At 49.2% G+C, this 27,724-nt stretch overlaps 2 protein-coding genes across 3 annotated transcripts in view; both read left to right on the forward strand.

Annotated features, from left to right (window-relative positions):
• LOC8032243 (sodium/potassium/calcium exchanger 5) overlaps positions 1–11,957 on the forward strand; it is a 55,438-nt gene extending 43,481 nt beyond the window's left edge. For both annotated transcript variants that reach the window (XM_029975560.4, XM_029975561.4), the window contains 2 exons: positions 1,713–1,814; positions 10,444–11,957. In XM_029975560.4, coding sequence (XP_029831420.2) covers positions 1,713–1,814; positions 10,444–10,769 — 428 coding nt within the window. In that variant the 3' untranslated portion in view covers positions 10,770–11,957. The remainder of the gene's footprint in view (positions 1–1,712; positions 1,815–10,443) is intronic.
• Positions 11,958–18,129: 6,172 nt separating this feature from the next.
• LOC115316211 (sodium/potassium/calcium exchanger 3) overlaps positions 18,130–27,724 on the forward strand; it is a 29,293-nt gene continuing 19,698 nt past the window's right edge. Inside the window, exons 1-4 of the mRNA XM_029975559.4 lie at positions 18,130–18,428; positions 24,716–24,919; positions 25,524–25,607; positions 27,532–27,638. Of these exons, the coding sequence (XP_029831419.3) occupies positions 18,230–18,428; positions 24,716–24,919; positions 25,524–25,607; positions 27,532–27,638 (594 nt within the window). The 5' untranslated portion in view covers positions 18,130–18,229. The remainder of the gene's footprint in view (positions 18,429–24,715; positions 24,920–25,523; positions 25,608–27,531; positions 27,639–27,724) is intronic.

The raw sequence follows: 27,724 nt of genomic DNA on the forward strand, positions 1-27,724 counted from the left end.
AGCTCATCCGAGAGCTTCAACCGACACTACCTCGATATCCTGATTCTCAGAAAGTCTTCATCAGCCAGGAGATCCAAACACGCACACATGTTTTCATCCGCAAAGGAGGCAGCAAGAAAAGACTGACTCCGCCCTATGATGGACCTTTCAAGGTGCTCAAACGCACCGAGAAAACCATGACTCTAGACGTCAACGGACATACAGAAACCATAGCGATGGACAGACTCAAGCCTGCATTTGAAGAATTTAAGGACCAGTCTCCATCCAGAGAACACCTACTGTCTCTGCGAGCCAACAAGACCCCTCCCACAAGAAAGCGCGTCTCATGGGCCACATAGCTCCATATAGCTTTTCTTGTACTTTAATGCAGAACCGAATCTGCTCATTATTTTTCTTACTTTTTTTGTTTTTGCAAGCATGGGATCTATTAGTTTTTCTTCTACGATCCATGCTACCAGGGGGGGGGGGGGGGGGGGGAGCCCTGTAGGAGCCTGCAACAATGGCCGCAGCACGGAGCTCGGGCCACGAGCTCCGTGACGCGGGTCACGCGCAAATTAAAAACGTGCGGGCAGTCAGAGCCCGAGCACCAATCGATTCGGTCGTGTTCTTTTCCCCATACCATGTCTTATCAAATTCTACCCTAATGAACGTAAATACTTCCTAATGCGTCTTGTAAAAGCAAAAAAAAAAAAAAAAAAAGAAAGAAAAAAGAAAGGGGGCGAGGGAGAGCGGTTTACGTGTAAAACTGACAAAGAATACCTAGCACGCCCAAGTGGAAGATTGGAAATTCATTTGTACCAACCCGGAAATATTTTCACATGTAGCCCAAATCTCGGTTAGACGGCGCCTTCTCTGCAACAAGCTTCCGTCAGGATCCGTTCACTTTGGCGGAGCTTTGAACCCGCCAACCTAGGATCCGTATTCCGGTGCTTTAACCCAAAGCCACCGAGGCGGCCAATTTATCTTGTGAAAATAATCTTATAAAAAAGCGAAGAACAAAATAAACTTTCGGCGGGCATTTTTTATTTTGCAATGAAAGTTAAGCATTTTTTTTAAAGGATTTGGTGTTACGGCTCGAACCATGTTAACAACATTACTTCAAAACTTTCCTAATGACGTTCTCAGTATCGTGTATGCCGGCCTTACTTTGCGCAATAGCGAGTGTATGCGCCGAGAAATTTAGGGAGAGGAGGAGTCGCGACCTCGCAGGGACGTCAGAACGCCGAGCTCTGGTTGGAAGGATTAAGGGTATAGACCTAAAGCTAATAAATAGCCTTTGTCTCCACTGCACTCGTCGAAGGAGTTAAAACGCGGAGCGCCGGCGTACAGCATTTGGCCTTCGCTCTGGAACGCGTTCGACGAGTGCCGTGGAGACAAAGGTAGCTAACTTTAGGTTTACCTATCATTCGTTCGAACCAGAACTCGGCGTTCTGACGCGCTCTCGTCTACCCTTGTCCCTCAGTTGCTCGGCGCATTGACGGTAAGCAAAAAGCATCTCTACCTCAGAAGTTAAGAGTCTCTGATTTCATATCATGGATTATTATCCTCTTGGATTCTCCTCACGAAGTGCAATCTAAAATACGCGAAAAAATGTCGTCCTGTGTGTTCATTTTGCTAAGAAGTTCGGAGCTTGTGACACCAAATTAATTTGTCCCGCAGTATAGTTAGCAACTGCTGCAAATGACCCTTATCGTGCGCTTTGCTCTGTGCAGGCTACACACTAGACATACCAGACTCGGTGTCCGGACTGACCATCCTGGCAGCTGGCATAAGCGTGCCCGAGATCATCACCAGTGTCCTCATCGTCAAGATGGGTGAGTCACCGTTGCCGCAGAACTGTTTTACAAACATTCTAAGTATAGTTGATTGGAACCGACGCGGGGTATGGTTAACGTATGAGAGGAGAATCTATAGTATTTCGGCGTGCATAAAGCGTTTTAAAAACCAGAATGGACCGTAGTTGTTGGGAAGAGGAGTGGTCTCTCTAGCAGAAAAACAAGCTCTTTAAAAATAGCTAAAATAGAAAGATTAATAAAAAAAAGTAAATTGATAAAGAGGGTAGTGTTTTCACGCCCATTCGATAGACCGAGAAAAACTGAGCACCAATTAATTGTATACAATATTTGATCTAAATTTTGATGTAAGTTATTTTAACTACTTGGGATTTATTTTTTAATGGTTGGTAAAAGAGTATTTAATTGTCTTACTTGCGAACGTAAGTAAACTGGAGATCAAAGTGATCTTGAGATTTCCTTACCCCTTGTCGAAAGTGATCCTAAATGTCCTTAAAAAATGAAATTAAAACTCACAGTTTTACAAGACGATACCGGGATGTAATACGAATGGATCTAGAAAAGATTGTTGAGGTTTACGGACGCAGACGTGTTAAACGAGGGAAAAGTTCCAAATATGCATATACATGTTTTTAATACGTCAGGCGAGTCCAACTCTTATGCGTTCAGAACACGTTCACGTTCAGAACACGGACACTCACTTCTAAATTCTCGTCAGGTATAAAAAAAAAAAGTTCTGTCGAAAGCGTTGTGGGTCGGTTTTTGTTCGCATTCAGGCAAAAATGAGCGCCATTAACACATAAGAAGAGTCGGAGGCAATTGCGGCTGAACGCTTAAAAACATCAGGCACGTACCCACTTAGGAAGCAGTATAGGACCCTTCTCTGTACGCGGTGAGAATTCAGAACAACAAGAGAAGGGTGTTCTATTCTTGCTCATATATATTAGGAAACTGAAAGGGCCAAGGCATCAAAGAGCAACCAACGGAACAGGAAGTACCTTAGGATTCTAAAATGCCATATATAACATAAAACATCACCCACAAAGTTATTGTAATTTCAGCCGTTCGGTTTGTTTAACGATTTCTCGCAATGGTTTAACGAATCTGCCGGCCGAGATTCAATCGCGAGTCAACGTAACACCTCGATCGACGCATCGCCATCATTGATACACGAGTTTATTATTACACATCCAAGGAAAGGAATTACGTCGTACAAAACTTGTCTTCGCTCTAGTTTCCGTCTAGTGTTTGCAGAATTAGGTGACATACAAGGGGGCTCACTTGAAGATAGATACTACTGACGATGCAAGAAGACTTATATATTATTCTGCTATTTACACCCCGTTTCATCTTTCGATGGACTATAGCGGACGCTACAAGCGATCCTATAGCCGATCCATCGCCCTGAACCCCTCACATGACTTCGCGTTCCGCGCGTCGCCTCTCTCCTCCCGAGGTTCACGTGGCACTTACGCGCGGCATTGGATTGGCTAAGATCGCTTGTAGAGTCCTCCGCGGTCCACCGTAAGATGAGGCGGAATTTAGAACCCGAGACGATGAACTGAAGCCGGCATTTTGAAGAGCCTAAAGTCCGGCAAGATCGGCGTTCAAAGGGACACGGATAATCGCTCAACTTGTCAAGCAGCCTTCACAGCATGCCGTTTTGCCTTCTGCGGTCTATGTGTTGGTCTTTGGCTTGTAAAGCCAAGCTTACTATGTAAGTAATCTTCAAGAAACAAAAAAAAAAAATCATCGTCTGACACGGATGGGTTAACGCCCCGGGTGCAGAACTAAATATATAATAAAAAGTGGAAGTCCATTATAAGAGTTAGAAACCATTAATCTTTCGAGTCATATAGGCTACGGTCCACGGGCGAAATTGCCCGCGTTAAAAGGGGGTCCTCTAGCACGAAAAGATGGAGTCGTTCGGTGTTCGAACTAACGCGCAAATACACACGCGATAGAGGCTGCGAGAATAGAGAAACAAACAATAAGAGCTTAAAAAAAAAAAAAGAAACCAAATATGTTTTTAGATTGATTTGTTTTTATTATATTTTCCAAGAAACCTCGCAGCCTTTTGGGGCGGCTGTATGACGATGATTCCGGAAAATATTTATGGCTTCCGCAAGTGGCCCTGGTTTTGTTTCCAGCTCGTTGAGTTTACGAGGAACGCGCAACAAAGTGATACAATGCAAGTCGAAAAAGAAATAATTTTATTTTGTTGTTGAAGGCAGAGTGCTTTGAGATAATTCTCCGTGACCGCACCGAATGAGTAATGATGAGGGCTCACTATACACGCGGACATTTTTTTCTGACTCTCTTTTTAATGAGTGCTCTCCCGAAGACATTTCTTGATGTTGAAAACGTGCCGGCTGCCCGCGCGTGAAGCGCACGCATTGGCGAGCAATCGTCTCCGGCGGTTCTTTCTGAGCCATCTCCATTATGGGATGCCAAACCGATTTATGTGTGCGATTGATCCCCAGACAATTCCCTTCGGTCTTGACTTCGTCACCTTTGCATCGAGCGTTTGGCGTCTGGTGAACAGATGCCAATCAGCTTCTCCAACGTACTAATGAGATGCACTGACCGTGTGGGAACCACGGAGCGTCTCTTTCTAACGGCCGGAATCCAGCACGCGCTTTGTGCCTTCCGAAGTGCTTTGGATGCGCGCCCGCGTTTCTGCTGCACGAGACACCGAAGCATTGTGGAAGCTCGCGCTATAGAGGCGAGACAACGCGCCGAGAAATTGACGGAGGGGAAAGGACGAGAGCGCTCGGGGATGTCAGAACGCCGAGCTCTGGTTGGAAGGATTAGTGGGTAGACCTAAGGCTAGCCGCCTTTGTCTGTAGAACGCGGAATGTCGGCGTTCGGTGTATGGCCGGACGTCGGAACGCGAAACGCTGGCGTCCGGCGTTTGGTCCTCGCGTTCTAACGCGTTCGGTGATTGCAGTGGAGACAAAGGCAGCTATAGTTTTAGGTTTATTTACTACTGCTGAGACCGGTTATAACGAAGTCGGTTATAACTTACAACAAAGTAGCGGATATAGCGAAGTGCTTTCCGATTCCTGTCGACTTCGTTATAACCGATCTCGACGGTATACCAACCAGAGCTTGGCGTTTTCATGTCCACGAGCGCTCTCGTCTCCTAATCTTCCTAAGTTATTTGCCGCGTTGAAGCTCCTCCTTGCCGTTCTCACCTTATCAGCGCTATTGCTCTTGTCACGACGACCGGTTTCTGGAAAATAACCTGCTCAAATATCTTCTATGAAGGGGCGAGAAATGACACATAACTTAGGTTAGCGCATGATCAGATAGCACTGTAAAGGGAGCCTACTCGCGCTCGCGCGTTAGCCTTTGCAACGCTTTCTTTCGTGGTGTGTTGTCAGGTAAGGTTTTATTCGGTAATTTTAATTTGTGCGAGCTGGCCCTGCTTTCCACTCCAATTCTTGCAATATTTCCGTTAAAGCATATGTTGCGAAAAAATGTATCATATTTTTGTTATAAAGTACACCGGTTTACCTTTTTTGTGATAGAGATGAAGTAAGAACAACAGTATTGCTGGGAGGGAAAAAAACATACGTAAATTATAAGACGCTGAAATAGTTATCAAAGAAGAAATCTTGCCTGCAATAAACATGTGTCTCACTGCGACTTCCAGTTTGGCCAGTGTGAATGTGGAACTTTGTTTCCGGCGGCCGGATGATACCAAACACGTTTTCCAGTACTTTATTTGTTTTGCTGCTTATTTTGAAATTGCTATTACGTGGGAATTTAGTTTGTCAATCTGTGAGGTCCACACAAGTCAGTGACAATTCTGTGGACCTTATGACATTTTACCTTAATTGTTTCATATCAATATTATTAATGCATTTGCATTCGTACCTACACGGCAACGAAAAGCTGACGCGTCCGTCTGCGGACAAAACCGTGGAAAGGGAAGCGCGTCGCGTAAAGAGGAGGAGAGTGGTGAAGAACAAAGGCGAGAGGGAGGCGACGTCACAGGGCGGAAGCCAATGCGCGCGCGGCGCGGCGAGAGGGAGGCGACGTCACAGGGCGGGAGCCAATGCGCGCGCGGCGCGGCGAGAGGGAGGCGACGTCACAGGGCGGAAGCCAATGCTCGCGCGGCGCGGCGAGAGGGAGGCGACGTCACAGGGCGGAAGCCAATGCTCGCGCGGCGCGGCGAGAGGGAGGCGACGTCACAGGGCGGAAGCCAATGCGCGCGCGGCGCGGCGAGAGGGAGGCGACGTCACAGGGCGGAAGCCAATGCTCGCGCGGCGCGGCGAGAGGGAGGCGACGTCACAGGGCGGAAGCCAATGCTCGCGCGGCGCGGCGAGAGGGAGGCGACGTCACAGGGCGGGAGCCAATGCGCGCGCGGCGCGGCGAGAGGGAGGCGACGTCACAGGGCGGAAGCCAATGCTCGCGCGGCGCGGCGAGAGGGAGGCGACGTCACAGGGCGGAAGCCAATGCTCGCGCGGCGCGGCGAGAGGGAGGCGACGTCACAGGGCGGGAGCCAATGCGCGCGCGGCGCGGCGAGAGGGAGGCGACGTCACAGGGCGGAAGCCAATGCTCGCGCGGCGCGGCGAGAGGGAGGCGACGTCACAGGGCGGAAGCCAATGCGCGCGCGGCGCGGCGAGAGGGAGGCGACGTCACAGGGCGGAAGCCAATGCTCGCGCGGCGCGGCGAGAGGGAGGCGACGTCACAGGGCGGAAGCCAATGCTCGCGCGGCGCGGCGAGAGGGAGGCGACGTCACAGGGCGGGAGCCAATGCGCGCGCGGCGCGGCGAGAGGGAGGCGACGTCACAGGGCGGAAGCCAATGCTCGCGCGGCGCGGCGAGAGGGAGGCGACGTCACAGGGCGGAAGCCAATGCTCGCGCGGCGCGGCGAGAGGGAGGCGACGTCACAGGGCGGGAGCCAATGCGCGCGCGGCGCGGCGAGAGGGAGGCGACGTCACAGGGCGGAAGCCAATGCTCGCGCGGCGCGGCGAGAGGGAGGCGACGTCACAGGGCGGAAGCCAATGCTCGCGCGGCGCGGCGAGAGGGAGGCGACGTCACAGGGCGGGAGCCAATGCTCGCGCGGCGCGGCGAGAGGGAGGCGACGTCACAGGGCGGGAGCCAATGCTCGCGCGGCGCGGCGAGAGGGAGGCGACGTCACAGGGCGGAAGCCAATGCTCGCGCGGCGCGGCGAGAGGGAGGCGACGTCACAGGGCGGGAGCCAATGCTCGCGCGGCGCGGCGAGAGGGAGGCGACGTCACAGGGCGGAAGCCAATGCTCGCGCGGCGCGGCGAGAGGGAGGCGACGTCACAGGGCGGGAGCCAATGCTCGCGCGGCGCGGCGAGAGGGAGGCGACGTCACAGGGCGGAAGCCAATGCTCGCGCGGCGCGGCGAGAGGGAGGCGACGTCACAGGGCGGGAGCCAATGCTCGCGCGGCGCGGCGAGAGGGAGGCGACGTCACAGGGCGGGAGCCAATGCTCGCGCGGCGCGGCGAGAGGGAGGCGACGTCACAGGGCGGGAGCCAATGCTCGCGCGGCGCGGCGAGAGGGAGGCGACGTCACAGGGCGGGAGCCAATGCTCGCGCGGCGCGGCGAGAGGGAGGCGACGTCACAGGGCGGAAGCCAATGCTCGCGCGGCGCGGCGAGAGGGAGGCGACGTCACAGGGCGGGAGCCAATGCTCGCGCGGCGCGGCGAGAGGGAGGCGACGTCACAGGGCGGGAGCCAATGCTCGCGCGGCGCGGCGAGAGGGAGGCGACGTCACAGGGCGGGAGCCAATGCTCGCGCGGCGCGGCGAGAGGGAGGCGACGTCACAGGGCGGGAGCCAATGCTCGCGCGGCGCGGCGAGAGGGAGGCGACGTCACAGGGCGGGAGCCAATGCTCGCGCGGCGCGGCGAGAGGGAGGCGACGTCACAGGGCGGAAGCCAATGCTCGCGCGGCGCGGCGAGAGGGAGGCGACGTCACAGGGCGGGAGCCAATGCTCGCGCGGCGCGGCGAGAGGGAGGCGACGTCACAGGGCGGAAGCCAATGCTCGCGCGGCGCGGCGAGAGGGAGGCGACGTCACAGGGCGGGAGCCAATGCTCGCGCGGCGCGGCGAGAGGGAGGCGACGTCACAAGGCGGGAGCCAATGCGCGCGCGGCGCGGCGAGAGGGAGGCGACGTCACAGGGCGGGAGCCAATGCGCGCGCGGCGCGGCGAGAGGGAGGCGACGTCACAGGGCGGGAGCCAATGCGCGCGCGGCGCGGCGAGAGGGAGGCGACGTCACAGGGCGGGAGCCAATGCGCGCGCGGCGCGGCGAGAGGGAGGCGACGTCACAGGGCGGGAGCCAATGCGCGCGCGGCGCGGCGAGAGGGAGGCGACGTCACAGGGCGGGAGCCAATGCGCGCGCGGCGCGGCGAGAGGGAGGCGACGTCACAGGGCGGGAGCCAATGCTCGCGCGGCGCGGCGAGAGGGAGGCGACGTCACAGGGCGGAAGCCAATGCTCGCGCGGCGCGGCGAGAGGGAGGCGACGTCACAGGGCGGGAGCCAATGCGCGCGCGGCGCGGCGAGAGGGAGGCGACGTCACAGGGCGGGAGCCAATGCTCGCGCGGCGCGGCGAGAGGGAGGCGACGTCACAGGGCGGAAGCCAATGCTCGCGCGGCGCGGCGAGAGGGAGGCGACGTCACAGGGCGGGAGCCAATGCGCGCGCGGCGCGGCGAGAGGGAGGCGACGTCACAGGGCGGGAGCCAATGCTCGCGCGGCGCGGCGAGAGGGAGGCGACGTCACAGGGCGGGAGCCAATGCGCGCGCGGCGCGGCGAGAGGGAGGCGACGTCACAGGGCGGGAGCCAATGCGCGCGCGGCGCGGCGAGAGGGAGGCGACGTCACAGGGCGGGAGCCAATGCGCGCGCGGCGCGGCGAGAGGGAGGCGACGTCACAGGGCGGGAGCCAATGCGCGCGCGGCGCGGCGAGAGGGAGGCGACGTCACAGGGCGGGAGCCAATGCGCGCGCGGCGCGGCGAGAGGGAGGCGACGTCACAGGGCGGGAGCCAATGCGCGCGCGGCGCGGCGAGAGGGAGGCGACGTCACAGGGCGGGAGCCAATGCACGCGCGGCGCGGCGAGAGGGAGGCGACGTCACAGGGCGGGAGCCAATGCGCGCGCGGCGCGGCGAGAGGGAGGCGACGTCACAGGGCGGGAGCCAATGCGCGCGCGGCGCGGCGAGAGGGAGGCGACGTCACAGGGCGGGAGCCAATGCGCGCGCGGCGCGGCGAGAGGGAGGCGACGTCACAGGGCGGGAGCCAATGCGCGCGCGGCGCGGCGAGAGGGAGGCGACGTCACAGGGCGGGAGCCAATGCGCGCGCGGCGCGGCGAGAGGGAGGCGACGTCACAAGGCGGGAGCCAATGCGCGCGCGGCGCGGCGAGAGGGAGGCGACGTCACAGGGCGGGAGCCAATGCGCGCGCGGCGCGGCGAGAGGGAGGCGACGTCACAGGGCGGAAGCCAATGCGCGCGCGGCGCGGCGAGAGGGAGGCGACGTCACAGGGCGGGAGCCAATGCGCGCGCGGCGCGGCGAGAGGGAGGCGACGTCACAGGGCGGGAGCCAATGCGCGCGCGGCGCGGCGAGAGGGAGGCGACGTCACAGGGCGGGAGCCAATGCGCGCGCGGCGCGGCGAGAGGGAGGCGACGTCACAGGGCGGGAGCCAATGCGCGCGCGGCGCGGCGAGAGGGAGGTGACGTCACGGGGCGGAAGCCAATGCGCGCGCGGCGCGGCGAGAGGGAGGCGACGTCACAGGGCGGGAGCCAATGCGCGCGCGGCGCGGCGAGAGGGAGGCGACGTCACGGGGCGGGAGCCAATGCGCGCGCGGCGCGGCGAGAGGGAGGCGACGTCACGGGGCGGGAGCCAATGCGCGCGCGGGAAACCGGTGAAGAGCGAGAACAGCGTCAGGCAGCGGATGCCGCTGCTAAGCGTGCAAGGCGAGCGAACGAGACAGAGGAGCGGAAGCAGCGCATGGCTCGACCGGCCGAAATGCGGCGCGAGAAGCGGCAAGCCGACGCCGGTATGCGCGTGACAGGGGCGAAATGAGCTCGGCGAGCCCGCTTCGCCGGGAAAAATAAAGATCCATCGGTGGATCCCTTGGGAAACGCCACGCAAGGTGGATCCTTAGGGAAAGCACGACCCTTAGGAAACGCCACATTCGTCCCCCTTTGGGGAACGCTAACACTGACCCCTTAACGAAAACAAGAAGAGAAAGTGAAAACTGTGAAGTGAAGGGGTCAGCGTAAGCGTTTCCCAAAGGGGGCTTGTGTGGCGTTTCTCAAAGGTCATGCTAACGCATTTCCTGATGATCCACCAATTGATCGTCCTTTAATTTTTAGGTTCAACAAGCTTTTTCGTAAAACTGTTAGTTCCAGATATTGAATTTACTTGGTCTTCGATACCTTACAAATAAAGGGGCAAGTGAGAAGAAGAAGGGAACGAAACGACCTCGCCACGATACCTAAAGTGCATTTATCACTGTTAACACAGGCGCATTAGTGAACGGTTGGACACGAAATATTCACGAATGCATCCGTGTTTTATTGAATAGTATTCGATTATGAAATCATGCCGTCTCGGATTATACATTTTTATGAATTGTTCTACTACCCTTCAACATGCCGCTGCCTGGTCAATGCTTTCGCTTGCGCAGGGTTCGGCAACATGGCGTTCAGCAACCTCATCGGAAGCAACATATTCGACATCCTTTTCTGCCTGGGCTTCCCATGGCTGGTCAAGACACTTTCCCACTCGAGCACGGGGAGTCTGCACATCAACAGTGGCGCACTCACCTACACGACGCTCACTCTGCTCGCCACCACCGTGTTAATGTTAGTGACTTTGTGTGCCTCCAGATGGCGGCTGAATTGGAAAGTTGGCATCGTCTGTCTCGTCCTCTACGTGGCATTCATTGTGCTCGCCTGTTGCTATGAGCTGAACTTCTTTGGACAATTCAATCCTCCCACTTGCGCTGAGTAGATTGACTTATACCTGGTCATTTAGACATCAGTTTGGTTGCTTGTGAACTTGTATCGGTTAATCGGTTAGGCGACGGTTCACGACAGTAAAAACAACAGGCGTCTCCGCGGAGAATGCAAGAGTGGCTATCCCCATCAAGGATTCGCGCCACTTGAGGCTGCAACCAGACTGTGAAGTTTTTATGCTAGTCTATTATGCTCTTGAAAATTCAGCATATAATGAATTCTCTCAGCAATTTGTTACTATGGTAAGAAGCCAGACCACGTGTTCAGTGACAAATTGTCCGGAGGTACAGGTAAATATATACTTTAAAAAAAACAACAAAAAAACAGCAACAAGGGAGATTTTACATTCTGCAAAATGGCGGAATGCGAAACTGTTTGCGACCACGTGAATTTCTGCTAATATTTTACTCAATCTTCAGATCGCTCCAGGGCTCGACTTAGAGCATGGTTGCGGATAACGAAAAACAGACGGTCATATTTTGTAACTATTTTTTCTTAGCTCATCTTACTTCCGAACAGTTCCTTCGAAATGCCTGCTTTAACGAATGTCAAGGCGATTGTTCGAATACATAAATGGACTGAGATCTATTTCTTCAAAACGAATGTTCACTCTTCAACGTGTTCCAGGCAGGTTGTCCCTCTTGTTTCCCTCATTTTTTTTTTCCGGTTCATTGGGTTAAGAGGGAACTTAAAATTACTGCGCTGGGTTGGGTTGTGTGGCAGTAAATACTTTAAAACATGGTGCCCGTAACAATTGCTTTCTGCTTCATTAGGCGGAAAACTTAAGATTAATAAAAAGCAAGAACAAAGGTGGAAATACTGTCGCTACTTGCACTTTTGGCACTTTAAAACTCTAATAGCATATGAAAAAAAAAAAAAAAAAACGCGGCACTTTGTTTTTGTAGTGCTACATGTGATCTCGTTCAGGAATTGTTGGAATATATACTATCTCATCAACGTTGGGCCTCATATGCTAGTGATTGTCTCTGAAAATATAGACGTAGGTTCAAAAGTCATTCCGTGATAACATTCTTTCATCCGCTCATTGTTATAACGAGCGGTTTTAATGTAACATGGTACATAAGAAAGACGAAAGTCCGGCCAGTGTACATTTGTATATAATTTGTTTGTCGCGAGATAGTGATGTTAAAAAAAAGTTATATTAAACATGTTTGTTTGATAATCTTGGCTTGATTTTGATTTTGTTGATCTGGGAAGTAATTCTGGATAATAGAAATTCTTCACCAAGGACGTCTTATCAGCAGAAGACCAAAAAGCGAATGCAAGTAAGTTGCAATAACAAGCAATATCTTGCTAAGATATTGGGTCGTCTTGAATGATTTCTATTTTCCTAGTTACATCTTGCAAGGGTCTTGCAGTCGTAGGTTCTATATTAACGGAAAACTCAGTATATCTACATAAGGAATGGTAGGAAAGTATTTTACGCAAACTTAGTTTTTATCTCTGGTGAACCCGCACTTATACAACAGGAGAAAAGCAGCACAGTTAACAGAATAAACTACAAGGTGTCTCAAATAGCGGACAGGCTCTTTAAAGGGATACTGAACCGAAATTTCGAGCTCACTAAACAAGGCCGGGCGGATAGGCGGGAAGCTGCAAAACCAAAAAATATCACTCATACGGCGATATATCTAACGGATCGCCGTATTTTTTTGGAAAAGAAGTGCGCGATTGAACCCGGCCGACGAGGCCGACGAGACAAGGCACGTCACGATTCCCATTCCCTCTCCTCCTCGCTAAGTCCCGTCAAGCTGGTGAACCGAAGCGAGGAGGAGAGAAGCGAGGCCGCTCTCCTCATTCTCAAATTCTCCCGGAGGACAGTTACGTCAAAGAACTCGCTTGATCGCGCCCTTTTTTTCCAAAAGTACGGCCACCCGTTTGAGATATCGATGTACGAGTGATGTTTTGGGGTTCGTAACGTCCCGTTCAACACTTCTGCAGCCTAACTTTGCGAAATCCAAATTTCAGTTCAGTATCCCTTTAAATCGACCGCAAAAATCGGTTTCTTAACCTATCGCGCTACGATTTTGTGCAGCGTTGCCCACAGGTGGTGCATTTTTTCTATGGAATTTACAGAGCGAACTTTGGTTGGAATGATCAGTAAGCACGCGCGAAGCTCTGCTTTTGTTTCTTCTAAAGTCCAGACGCAGCCGACGCTACGAGCTCATGGGGCCAATCGGACAGCGTCAAAAAAGCGCACCATCATGGTGTTCGTCATGTTTATGTACGTGTTCTATCATCGCTGTACCAATCATGTAAAGGGAGGCCCAGTGATTTGCGCTTTTGACGCTGCTTGATCGGTCCCATTAGCTTGTAGCGTTGGAGGCGTCTAAACTTAAGCTAAAACTAAGTATAGATGCCCTTGTCTCCCATTGCTATTTGAACGCGTTTGAACAGCGAGTGGAGGGCCTTCTTGCGTCTACACATTCATCATTCCAACCAGAGCACGGTCTCTTGATGTCCCCGCGCGCTTTCATGTCCTCTTCTTTCTCTGTTTCTACCCGTATAAAAAAGGCAAAATTTACACATGGTTTTTGGTTCTTGAGTTTTTCTATCAAGAATTTCGTGTTACGCGACTCGGAAAGAAATCGTAAATTTATCTTTGCTCTACGTCGTCACATTATTCTCGGAATCCTGATTTATGACGGCTGCTGAACGCAGACATTATGGAACATAAAAAGAGGAAAATATAACCGCATTGTTGCCAACAGAAGAAACCAATTTGGAACGGCACATTTACATTTTTAAGCCATTTGCAGAATGACTTATGCAGGAAATGAGCCTTGAATGAACTGGAATGGCAGCGAGGTCTTGCGAAACCAATGAGGGTTTTATGCAAATGATAAGTGCGTATTGTTCTAGAGTCAACGCAATGAAACACTTCAAAGATGTTTATATACAATATTTTTTCTTATTTCTTATAGTATACTTTTAAAGGCAGACCATTCTCTAGCTAAGCATATAACGTACGTTCTTTGTTTTTGGAGGTCAGTAATTGTGATTTAGAGCTTCATAATACTAGTATATTGCGTTTCAAGCACTTGTAAAAGCTATGTAACAAATTGTCATTTAAATTTAACGTCTGGCTTTTCTTGCGTATAACGAACCGGAATTTAAGCGTGCTGTACTTTCCCTCTTTAACCGATGCGGTCGCTATAGGGCTAATGGACAGCACTGAGCTGTCGATGCGTCTCCAGGAAATTCAATACATTAAAATATAATTCACAGAGGTCACAGAACGCATTAACTTTCTTACACTCCTTGGAGTCTTTGCCACGTCTGAGCTCCACTAGAAAAAAAAATGCAGATGTTTTACTGGGCACTGTGCCAAACACGATCGCTCTCTTGTTTGTCCCTCAACAAACTCGAAACGGTAGGTTTACAAGGAACCTTACGTTCCAGATGTGTTAATGTTTGTTATATATCTCGAAGTCGGACCCTAAAGCGGAACATTGCCACGAACTCTCCTGTGGGGCGCAATGCAGCAGCAATCGTAAGGTCTCTCCATTCAATCAGGTTAGCCAGTCAGGAGGGACAGCGGTGTTGCAATTCGATGGTGACGCGCTCGCAGTAGAAAAAAAAGTTTCCATTTTGTTCGCTTTCTTCACTACAACACGATGTCTCGGCGAAGGAAATAAAGATCATGCGTTTGGTTGTATTATGTTGAAAACGAGTATTTTCATATTTGATGTTTAGTCAGTCGTTGAATTAGGTAGACTGAGCGCTAATGCTCTCGGAGAGGCCTATTCTTGAAAACAACTCTCCAAGGAAATGTAGTCACGATATACGTACGAAACTTCTTTCTTTTTTGTTTTGCTTCAGAAAGTTGTTTCCGAGCACATCCATGAGCCAGTAGATGCCACTGATACCAGCATTAAAGTCAAGTCTTGATGTTTGTCGTGAGTTATGACAGCGGGAAATATTGTTCCTTCTCTCACGCGAATAAACATGCTCGCAAGGAGTATTGTACTCCTGGCATGTTTTTTTTTTTTTTTCAACCAGAGTTTCAGGTAAACTAAGCTACTATCCATGTGACACTTTTCCATCAAGTGACACGTGACGCTGCCGGTGCTGCGCTTCCCCTTTTGATGAAACGAAAGAGAGAGGTGCACGTTAATTTGGAGAAAAAAAGTGATACACTTGGTTTCGAGGCAGACCGGTTCAAATGAGTCTATCTCATGGGCAGTGTAATGCGCACGTGTTTCCGGGAAGTTGAACGAGACAATCAGTCTTATCGTCATGCCGGCGTATTGTCACGACCAAACCAGGGTCGAGCACACGTGCTATGCGGCGGAAACGCGGTATCAAGCAGAGGCTGGTTGGTGCCAGATCTACAAGGTGATGTCTTTCACAGATATTGGCAGATTTACGGAACTGAGTCAACACCGTCTAGAATAATGAAAGCCTTCGGTCGCTCCTTTCCTTCGTCCGTGGAACGTCATCGCGCAGTCGGATGGCGCAAACTCGGCAATTGGACCCGAACCTGATGCCGAGTGTCCTTCGACGCGCTGATCGGACACGAGGTCTATCCGAGCAGTGACGCAGCGCTCGTATCCAATCAGGTTCTTCGTTCGATCTCACTGTGATGACGTCAGCATTCTAGTGGTGTACAGGTTTTGGTGAACAGGTCGTGTTGGCTGAGTTCGGTTTATATACGTATAGGCATGTGGCACGGCGATTTTGCAAGCTTGGCGAGACAGAGATAAGTCTCAAAACAATAGAGTGATAAAGAGACTAAACGACTTGACAGCACACAAAATAACACACAAAAAAACTCGTTTTAGGATTAAAATACCAACTGCTGCAACTGAGGCGCGATTTTCGCTTGTTGAATGCTCTGTTGCTTACTCGAAACTTTTTTTTTTCAGAGTGATATTATATTGCCATGCGAGATGCAAAAACTGCCTTCGCTTAGAAAGAAACGTTTCTGCAGAACGGTTGCCAACCCCAGTTCGAACATTGTCGTTTCTTGATCGGTTTTATTTCTGTTCAATCAAATTATCATTTTCGCTGAGGCTGAATTTGGCTTCGATGTGCCGTTTGGATTGAATCTTTCTCTTTTGTCTCAAAATTAGATTTGTCGGAAGCGCCAGTTCGGTTTACGGTAATTCGCGTGGGCCTGACAGTTCACTTAGACTTGAAGTTTCACTGCTGGCTGAAACTTTAATCTACGCTTATCGTTTTAGTTTAGTGAGGGAACGCACTGATGTCTAATATATATATATAAAAGCGTCCAAAACAGTAAGAACCAAGAAGTTTGGCAACACAAGGCTCTTCTTGGTTCTTGTTTCTGATGCTTTTATATGTATTCTTTAATATTACGAACCAACTAGTATAATGAAAGAGTTTGCAACACACTGACGGAACCTAACGAGCAACACATTGACGCCACTAATGAGTGCCCGGCAACATTTCTGATTTGGTGTATTTTACTCATAATTTTTTATTGTGTTCATCAAAAAAAAAAAAAAAAAATCATAATAAAAAAAAGTGTCTCCCAGGTAGTGCGTATAGACTTGACCCCGCAAATACTGCAAAGCCTCCGATCTATACTCGGTTTCACACAAAGCCCAAACACAGCCGACGCTATCTACACCGACACAGTATTTCCCAACGAGCCCGCTTTGTCTACACCCGGTGTGGGCACTAGGCGTGCGCAGAAACCAAATTCGGGAGGAGTGAAACGTTTGCACATGCGCAGTACCGACAGCAGCGCCACCGCAATGGAGTGTGACGTTAGTGAGTTGAGTCGGTCTATGCGATCGGATGGAACCAATCGTGCAACGCCGAAAGTGCAACGTCATGGCGGTCGTCGTCTTTGTGCGTTCGCCGTCAAACCAGTAACGCGCAGAAAAGAGTCCCAGGATCACGGCGGGTTCACTACGCTTACAAGCAGTTGGAAAGCCAGTCGGTCCCGCTCGAACGTATACCAATGCGCGAACAAGCCGCAATAGAGCGTTTTTCAAAAGTCCATCGAGCAATTTTTTCTGTGTGTATGTGTGTAAGCGTTGTGAATAAGAAAGGGGGGGGGGGGGGGGGGAGACATTGAGCAAGATTGCCGGTCGCCATTGCTTAGATGCGAAGCGCGTGATTGGATCCGAGTCTTCGCCGAACGCTGACGCAGCGCTCGTGTTCAATAAGGATCGAGTAATGGCGGACAGGTGATGGCGCTGATTTCCGAAAAAGGGTCTTTCGCCTCGCGCTGAAAATACGAAAGTTCAAAACCGTTTTTCGGTGTTGCAGGGTGGGCGTTTCGAAAGCGTTATCTTGGTTTTTGAGTGAAGTAATCTTATCGCTGGCTGTGGTCGCGCCGGAAACCTGCCATGTTCCGGTGAGTTTACGCCTGACTCTGTGTTCGTTGCGCGATCACAATTATTCGCAGAGTTCGTCGGCTGGGCCATCAACGCAACGTTTGTTGATTCAATCGCTATTTGACTCCTTACTTGGTCTCTATTGTCGATTTTCATAATACGAGAGGAAAAATGTCTCTCGAGTTCGCCGATAAACTAAATAATTGAATACTATGCGCGTTACTTCTTTTTAAAATAAAATCTGCCCACCGTAATAACTTGAATAGCAAAAAATAAAAAAGGTGTTTAGTATGGTGTTTTTATAACTATTTCCTGCGGATTGAAGTTGGCACTATGTGACAAATTTAACACGAATATCAGAAATAAAAGCTCGGACGTGTTATACTGTCATACTCGTTATCTCGGCACCATACGTCAGAACCTAGTGAAGTCTAGACCACGTACACACGCACACACACGCCTAAAGTGCAATTTAATGGTGAATTCACTGTGGTTGATTGATTTAGCCGTTAACAGCGCACACACACACACACAAACACAAAGACCGTGACACTGCACTTTTCTTGGCGTTGGCTACGCTCGGACATATAGTAAAACGAAGCAAAGTGGTTTGCGTGACTAATTAGCTGGCATAGTTGTTGACTCGTTACCGAAATTCTCGTTGATTTTAAGCATCTACCGGCAATTCCCGATTGTCATGTGTTCTTGGCTGTGCGCACGACACTCATTGAAGAAATTTTTCTAGTACTACAAGAACTACCAGCGTGACAAAAACAGCGCAGGGAGAACGTCGCGTCAGCAAACACGAAAAAAAGAAGAAAAAGCACAAACAAGGGAGGTTTATTGAAGGCCGCTTGGAGAGTCGTACAAAAAGCAAAAACGAAAGAGGAAACGCATTCCCCACAGCAGCGGGGCATAGTCCTGGCAAGAGATCACGCGTAATCTTCGCTTTCACTATCAACCTCGTGACGCACTTGCGGTGGCTGCTGCCACCACCACAGCTTCGGCAGGCGCACTTTTATCGCGGGCATTTTCGGACGGGAGAGAACCCTGGGCGAAGGTGTCGAGCTCGTATTTTTTACGCCGAGCCGAAGAGCGCGTGACGGATGGCCAGGACGCGAGCATGCCGACGCTGATCACTGCACGTGCTTCTCGCACGGCCACGGCGAGGCTGGGCCTCCGGTCGCCGTCTTTCGGACGGAGTCGAAAGCGGCTCCTGTGGCTGCTGCCGACGTTCGTGCTCGTCAACTTCTTTTTCTTCCGGTCGGGCATCGGTATCGGTGACGTGGTATCACCGGAGGATGCAGCATCACCGAATGAAGGTGAGTCCGTGCCACGCGCGAGGGCAAGGAAGGTGGCCCGCGGGATTGACTTTTAACACAGTGGAAACAACACACGGGAGCCGAGTTGTTTTACGAGTTTATGCCTTAAATTAATAATTGTAATCGTGTTGCATGTATTAGCGGCGCAGCCAGGAATTTTTTTCACTGGTGGAGGGGCGGGGGAGGATGAGGCGGCTGGAATGTTCGTGACTTCGAGTACAGAGGGGGGGGGGGGGGGGGTAAAAAAAATGACCGCATCTCCACGTGGTGAATGATGTTGATTGGGGCCAAGCTCTGGTGGTGCTGATAATACTGATACTGACTAAATACTGACACAGATGATACTGACTAAATATTGATTCAGATGATACTGACTAAACGTTGAGCCGATGCATGCAAAGTTTAACGCGATTATATATGCATTTGACCGCAGCGCCCTCTCCTGTATAGACGTTGAGCGGCTACATGCAACGTTTCATCCCAATTTAAAAGGTTAAAAAGCGCAACACAACAAGGACAATAAAGACACGAAGACGACAGGACGGGCGCTTCGTGTCTTTATTGTCCTTGTTGTGTTGCGCTTTTTAACCTTTTAAATCAGTATGAACGAACTCGCCCAAACACAAGTTTTTAATTCAACATGTTTCATCCCAGCTCTTGAGTTACTACCAAATCTCAGAGCCCCCTTCTCGTCGCGCAGTCGTGGCTGAGTGGTTAAGGCGATGAACTAGAAATCCATTGGGGTCTTCCCACACAGGTTAGAATCCTGTCGCTGCGGTCAAATATGCATTTGACCGTAGCGCCCTCTCCTGTATAGACGTTGAGCGGCTACACGCAACGTTTCATCCCAGCTCTTGAGTTACTACCAAATCTCAGAGCCCCCCTCTCGTCCCGCAGTCGTGGCTGAGTGGTTAAGGCGATGAACTAGAAATCCATTGGGGTCTTCCCACACAGGTTAGAATCCTGTCGACTGTGCAAACATTTTTTCTTGTTTTAAGAAGACAGATGGGATGGCAATCGATGTGAGCACGGACGCCGGACAAGGCTAGTCCCTGAGGAGCTTCGCCCCTAAAATGCTTGTGTATATCACGGGGTCGGCTGGGGTTCGGGGTGAGGTGGGGGAGGGTGGTGAGGCGGGGGAGGGTGGTGAGGCGGGGGAAGTTGAAGCTTTATATTTTAGTGTATTTTAGTGGTGCATTCTACCATGTGAGACTGCAAATTATACCTCTGTATAAGTAAAAAAAAAAAAAAAAAAAAAAGAAAACAACACGTTAATGCAATTAAGGCAAAGTTGCAGCCAGCTGGACGAGAATCACGATAATAATCCCTCGAGACGGGGACAAAGGACAAATACAAATCTCGAAATGGAGTTAGGTGACTGGTGCGCGACTGAAAAAATCCACCTGGTCCTGATATTGTACCAGGGACCTCTTCATTTCCAGTGGAGCGCTCTACCAAGACGGGCCTACGAGCCCACACCCCCGATTGCTTCCAATTCGTTTTTTCTAACCTAAATTTTCAGCAACAGCAACAACAACGACGTGCGTAGAGTAAATCGGTTTTAACAGCTGCCACCAGTAACACCAACAAGGATGAACGGCCTGCATTTTAAGATTATAACGCAATTAATGCAAAGTTGCAGCGTTGAAAGCGTCAACACCTGGCGCCGACGCTGACGACCGAGTTAACCGAGGTTAGTGCTTGTGGCGTCATCTCCCGGTAGGCGGCACAAGCAGGGGATGACATTCGGTCGAAAGAAGACTACGCGGTCGTATGCTTTCTGCGTCTATCGCGAGGTGACACAGATAGCACGAACCTTGATTAACTCTGTTGTCTGCGTCGGCGTATGCCACTGGTGTCAAGGTTGTCATAAATTTTTCGCATGAACATAACTACGCCTTGAAGTTTTACAAGGTAAGATATACCGCGAAAATACATCCCGGATGAAAATTTAAAACTGCTACGTGCAGGCGCCGATTTTTCCGTCCGATTTTAGAGCAGGCCACGGGATTCCCGGCGCTCACGCGGACGCAATAAAAAGTTTGCTGAAGGAGCACCATGCGAAGAATAGTATGTCACTTTATGTAGGTCTGCGCATGCACAAATTACCAGTCATTTTTTATGCCATCATGGCATTGCAGCTGCATGCATTTTCCATTGCGAAACTCGAGAGCAGTTGCAGGTGATCCAACCTCACCCTGCTTTTGCATGCGGGATAGTGATTGTTTTGACATCCGGGCCGCGGCTCACACTGTTGCAGGTTAAGAATAACAGGACATTCTCCTCGCTCAAAGCACTCTACTCGTCATGACTGGTGTTTCTTCCTTCCTGTCGCCCCCTCTCCATCGTTCGGTCTGCGAATGTGAAAAGGAGTGAGGCTTCTGTGGGAGTCGCGCCTCCTGCTATTCTCAACCTCTAACAAACCATGGGCGAAAAACTAGGAAGTACTGCCCATTGTTTGGTGCAATATTGCCTAGGTTGCTCTTGCGACAAAAAATCCACATCATCATCAAACTAGAAGTACTACGCAGAGTACTACGCCAAGTATTTGTTGAGACAGCACGCCAAGAGACACTTCGTGTGAAAAACGGGCCCTATGTGTCATCCTACGAGGGACTAAAGGCCAAAGCCACGGGCCGCCAGGTCCAATCACGTTACACACTAAACTATAACATGCTGAATATTGATTAGGGGTGGACGAATAATGCTCCGAATCAGAAAGCGTTGCATCATTTTTATAGCTTCGACACTGCAAAAAGTCTGTATGTCGTGGCTTTCTTTGCGATGTAAAATTGATGAGTCACTCAGTGCTATTGAATTCGAACCACTGCCCACCCATACCCATTAGTGATCCTAGACAGAGGCACTGACAGGTTCATCGAAGCGAAATAACACGCAATTTCTATGTGGCTTGTGATTGGATCTGGTGGCCCGTAGTTTTTCCCTTTAGTCCATCGTAGGGTGAGAAGAAGTATAATTGAGCAAGGTGCGCTATAGAGATAGCATCAGTTTATTTGTGTGAAGGAGATGTTCACCTCATGTAGGACCAAAACATCTGCACACAAACATATCGAATGCATGTTTAATAGTTATTTTAATCGAGTGCCTTTTTTGCTTTCTAGCGGTGGTCTAGAAAGGTATGCTTAGGTGGTTCATTGATGTAGAAGAATCCTCCAGTTTAGTTGGCAATCAATTATCTTTGGGGCTTTCGTAAGAGATGATTTGTTATCAAGAAGATTCACGCCTCTTTGTTTTTACTCGATAGAAGCTTACTGCAAGGCCACAGAAAATGATAACCTTTTTTTTTCTTATTTATTGGTAATGCACCTTCACCATTGTTTAAGCGATACCCTTTTTTTTTCTCGGTTGCCTCTGGCGCTCTATCGTTGCATCCCGTAACGTATGTCAGAAAACATAATTTTAGTTTTCCTTTTGGAAAACTATCTGCAAAAAGAAGCGCTGGTAAGAGAAACTTGGGGTCCGAATTTCCCGACGAGATAAGAATGCCGTTTCACGGGGTGTAGTCTTTTTTTGAAAAACACGTGTGCAACGCTGCACAAATTATCAGAAATCCTCTTTTTCGGCTGAAATGGTGGTGTTGCATGTGATGCAGTATTAGGAGGCCACAACGCAGACTGTATTAAAAACAAATTAAGATCTCTTACGAACTTTGTTCAAAAGAATTATTGGGATACAACCTTAGTAAGCTATATATTGTTTATTTTAATTTTTTTTATTGTGAATAAGATCGGTGGCTCTGCAGTTACGTTTTTACCAGCCCATAATTGTTAAAGCATTAAACAAAATCTTGCCGACACCCTAGCTTGATTCATGACCTTCGTTGATCTTGCCGAATTTCGGTAACCTGAAACCTGGAGGCGCCTCACAACGCTAGATAATAACAAGATAAACGCAGGCCAGAATCATAATGAATTATTGAATAGTTTAGCTAGAAATTTTGAACAATACAAATAAAGCGAGGAGTTTTTTTTTATTTCGATAAAACAGCAAGTAAGCATTATCAAAAGAATGAAGACAACTGCTGTCGCGAACATTTTGTTCCGCTAGCAAAGCATGGCATTTTCATAGAGTTCGGAACAATGTGAAGTCTTAGCCCAAAACATCCTAAAGAAAAAGCGCACTCCGTGCGTCTACAAGTAGCTTTAATCTTTCACGGCGTCGACTAGCATGACTGTGCAGTTTAGAAAAAAAAGTGATTGACGTGTAGTACTCAAATAAAGGGGAATACGCCACGTGCGTTCCACACAGTATGCCCTTCCCACACAATGCGCTTAGTCATTCATGTTGGTTGTCATTACTTCTAAAACATTGCAAAAGTATGAAAGTATTTTGTCTCCTTGGTCGCTTTGTTTTCCTGAAGATTTCTTACTGGAGAATGTAAGTTATAACATTCCTACCGTATCTGCTCTTTTACAGTCACAACGTGCGCTTTGTCAGAAAGTTCTTGACTTTGTTTGGTTATTTATTTCTACTATAAATTTGACAAGCTTGCATTTTTCATGTTTTCATTTGTGTGTGTGTGGACGTTGCGTGTTGTACAACACTGGGGAGAACTTCGAAAACTGCAGATTAGTGGTCGTAGCTGACTGTTTACAGAAAATACATAAGACGCCATTTCAAAGGGAGTAGGCTTTTCCGTCGTCTAAACCTTTTACTTTAAAGGGGCCCTGCAATCATATTTAAGCGTCTACCTTTTTGCGGTTTCCACGTATCTTGGGGTTCGGGCTAGACAGCGGGCACAGAGAGAGTAACTAAATAGTGCGTCATATTTAAACGAACGACGCGAAAACCTCCTCCACCTACGGGGGCGACCCGCGGTGCCCAAAGCGCGCAATATGTGACGACATTGTGACATTTTAGGTCCTGGCCTTTCTTCTGGTCAGAGCCGATAAAAGCTTCTTTGTAGTCGAGATACAAAATATAGGTGGCGCGAGCCGTTTCAATTATTTATAAAGCTAGTTTTTGTTCAGTATTTTAGATCAGAAAAGAAACAAATGCAGTTTATAAAGTACGGAAACAACAAATGACCCGTCGACATACCCGCCAGCAAGCGGTGGAAAAGGCGGCGAATACTAAAAAGGTGTAGTGTGATCAGGCACCGACGAGCGGTGAGCGTAGAAAGGTCCCGGATGTACGCGGCGGCGCTGCAGTCGAGGATCTCAACGGTTCCGAGCGTTCTGAAGGCCTTCGGCGAGCAGCTTTGGCTTGCGGTTTGGCCCTTTGGCGGTATGGCAGTGCGAAGTGTCTCCCGTTCTGAACTAATCTTTACCCCGTGTTTGCTGTCGTTTGTGGCCAATGAAGTGTCATGCCGAATTATACTCGGCGACAACTTTTCTTGGCAATGCAGTGGAGAGGAGAAGAGCTTGTGCACAGCATCATTCAGCGCTCCAAATGGGAGGGGGAACGCGCGCCTGTACCTTCCACTGCATCGCCAAGAAAAGTCCGGAAATATTGTGCTTAATCGCGCAACAAATGCAATGCGTGCCGCCCTGGCTGCCCGCTTTATACAGTCTATCCAGAACATGCTTTAGTGGCGCCCTCTCGAGCCGTCGACACGGAGTGCGGCAGCCGTGAGCGCTCGCTGAGCTCACTACCCCTCCTCTAGTTCGCGGCCACACAAGCGAGCAAGGACGTCATGAAGGAGGTTATTTTTTGCTTGTTTTTGTAATTTTAATTAGCCGATAACTTTTCAAATGAAAGCGAAATTCGGGAAAAGAAAAGTTTAATTAAGTTACTACGTTCAGTGCGCTGAGGTTCGGTACAAATTAAGAACCAGTAAAAAAATCTTTGCAGAACCCCTTTAAACGGCGCGAAAAATCTAAAAAAAAGAAGAAATATGTATGATGTATTGTTTGGCTACTTTGAGGAAATTTCTTACGTCCATAATTTCTGCATTACCCGATCATCGTGTTCGTGCCAGACGCACATCGCCTAGAGCAATGAAAGCCCTGAACTTGCATTTCGACGTCATCGCAGTCTTATACAAAGCATGCACAGGTTGAACATGAGGGATGCCTCAGCGTTTGGCAGAGACTCCTCTCCAGTTAATACGTCGAAGGACGCTTGTCGCCTTGCTCTATTGGACAGTCTTGCTAATAAGCAGCAAGTCAAGAGGTTTAGCTAAATATTAATGCCGGCGGTACTACATGTACGAGGTGCGAAGAAAGTAGTTGGGCTATTTACACTTCGAGCAGATATGCTCTCCTGAAAACCAGCCCCTCTAATGTATTAAAAAAAACACATATGTATTTGTTTTACAATTGCAGGTACGAGAAGGCACCTCCTTGCGGACGGTCAGCCAGACTGCGTGCGGCCGTCCATCGAACACTTTCCGGGCGACTTCATGACGCAGGAGCAGCGCCAGCAGGGAGGCGTCGTGCTGCATTTCATCATCGTCATTTACCTCTGCGGCATTCTCGGCTACATCTGCGATGACTACTTCGTGCCTTCGCTCGAGATCATCGCTGACAGTGAGGGTGTTTTCTTTAGCTGCTTAGCTTTGGGAAAGGCGGGTGTTGGAACTTACTACCTCGCCCGGCCTCAGACAGAAGGACGTTTTGAGTCACAAAGAGACCGGGGAATCAAAGACTATAGGAAGAATATGGTTGTCTAACAGTGTAAAGGTGTAAATCACAGTTGTTATCACACAAGAGCCTATTTTCAGGCGTGTTCGGCGCTAAACGTATTTAAATTTGGGTTTTCTCTCGCGATCGTGCTTGTGGTAAGATTTTAAACGCCTACATCGACGTCTCTAAATGGTGTTGAATCAGCTGTACTGTTTCTTGCTCTAGGTATAAATACAACTTAAAAGTATGAACGTATAGCTGCGAAGGGAAACTCGATGTTTTTCTTTGGTGCCTTGCATACGAGAAAAGAGAGTTAACTTCAGCCAAGTTCGCTAAGTTTGAGAAAACTTAATCCCCTAACGGAAGGTCGACTGCCATTCTGAGGCTACGCAGGAAGCTTTTTTTTTTTGTTCTTAATCTAATGGGTTTTGTATTGTTTGCGATTCCCAAAACCCCAGAACTGATAAACGGCCACGTTTTGCTGCTTGTGCTTTATTCATTATCACAGCCCTGAAAGTCCCGAGTGATGTGGCCGGGGCAACGTTCATGGCCATTGGAACATCTGCACCGGAGCTGTTTTCTTCGATAATAGGTTCGTTAAGTACACAGTTTTATACGGCTTTGTGTTGTGACAAAAAAAAGAAGGAAAAGCCGAACTAAAATTTGGTGGTTTTATCGCGCAATCCTACTAAAACAAGTCCTGACAAATACATAAACTATATTTGTACTCCTATCTGCTATGCATAATGTCTGTTGCATTAATACCGCATTCGCTTTTTGACTATGATGCTATGCCAATATGTTCGCATCTCCAAAATAGTGTCCAGTTAAATATTGTCAGAATCACGACTGGGTGAGCACACTTCAAACAATCGAGAGACGCAGAGACAGGGAGCTACAGCGGCACCCATTTAAAGGAAAATATTTAAGAGTGGGCTCGAAATATTCTTGTAAAATATTTATTTTGTAAATTAACTGTGCGCATGAATGTTTAAAGTGCATTTACTTTCCGTATAATCCCAGAAAAGACGTGAACTCGGCTTGGTGATTAAGTTAAGGATGAATGCTGGCTGAGCTCTGGATAGATATTTCAATATAGTAGTATTTGTCACGGATTAGCTTGTTTTCAATTAGCGCCCTCACGATTTTGAGCAATTACAGCCGGTTAGCAGGTTAGCTGAGGATTTTAGCGTATGACTTTACTGTATACGTTAACGTAGTACAGAATCCTGACTCTACTTTATTACTAATTACAGAGCAGACCATGACTGGTTTGAACGAATCACGATTAATCAGTTCATTTAGACTTGGAATCCCCAAAAAGTTTCAAGTGACTAATTTGGTAGAGGCGGTGGTGCCGCTTGCCGGATGATATCGAATACCGCGCGTAGTATTCTACGTCTTCGTGCCAGACTCCTTAAACCCCCCCCCCCCTCCAAAAAAAAAAATGTTAAGGCGATTTATTATGGTGTCAGAAGACTACCCAATCAATATATTGCTACAGCGTCACGCATATTTTTAATAGAGTAAAAAAACGCAACTGCTCGTAACCGAAGCCGGAACTGAACTGGGGAGGAAGAAGGAATATAGAGAAGAAAGTTACCAAAAATGACGTGGCAGCTTTTTTTTCTTTTTTTAAATCAGCATATATTGAATATTTTAGAAGCCACAAAAAATGGGTGTCTCATTTTCAGTCCATTTTTAGTATTGAGTGTGTGTCTTTGATGTCCCACGACTTTAATAAACTTTGGTGGCTGTGTCTAAATCATAGAATACGGCTCGTGAACACAGAGAATAGAGCGAGCGCGACCCAAAACGGCCACTTTTCGATTGGCGGTTTTCGGGCGGAAAGAAAGCGAATTTCGAGCCGCAAATTGTGTTCTGGGTAGATTAACTCTCATAAGTCATGTACAAATGAAAACTTTGGTGAGCATAAATACACGAACTACACAAACGGGTGCCGCGCGGCAGTTTCCATGGCAACTTGCTCGCACGCTGTGACATGTGGCTTGGCATAGGTCCACGTCACCGTGTCCTGGGCTGTTGCTATGGGAATCAGCTTGCGGCACCCGTTTTAGCCGGTCATGTGTTCCCTGCTTTAGCCGTCTCGGTGGCCTCGAGGCAGAACGTCGGCATATGAATCCCTAGGTGGCGTTTTCAAAACCCGGCCGACGCGCCCGCAATCTGATGGAGGGTTATTGCAGGAAATGCGCTTTGTAATCAAGATCTCGGTCGCACGTCAAACGATCCTCAGGTGGGCGAAATTAATTCTTAGTCCTCCGCTGGAGCGTGCCGGGTGCCCTTCGTTGGTCTGGCACGTCCAACTCCCAATTTTACTCCTGATTCCCTCCAGGCTCCTTGGAGCTTTAAAATATTTAATCGCAGAAGTGGACTCTAGATTGCAGAAACTGCAACGTAGTAAAAAAAAACTGATTTCTGCTAAAGAATGTATGCGGCGGATTATATCATTACAAGTATTATATTTTTGTTTTATAAAGGCTCTTTTTTCTGATCAGGATCATTCATAACAGAAGGTGACATTGGAGTTGGCACTATCGTGGGGTCAGCAGTGTTCAACATACTTGGAGTGACCGGTGTCGCCGGCATCGCGGTCTGGAATAATGTAAGTCATCTTTACCGGCTTCCACGCCTTAGCTTCCCAAAGGGTTGTCTGCTGATTGCATCAATATTTTTCAGATTTAGCTTGTA

The sequence above is a fragment of the Ixodes scapularis genome, unplaced genomic scaffold, assembly GCF_016920785.2.
Source record: "Ixodes scapularis isolate PalLabHiFi unplaced genomic scaffold, ASM1692078v2 PGA_scaffold5__190_contigs__length_132052651, whole genome shotgun sequence".
In the NCBI taxonomy this organism is placed as follows: Eukaryota; Metazoa; Arthropoda; class Arachnida; order Ixodida; family Ixodidae; genus Ixodes; species Ixodes scapularis.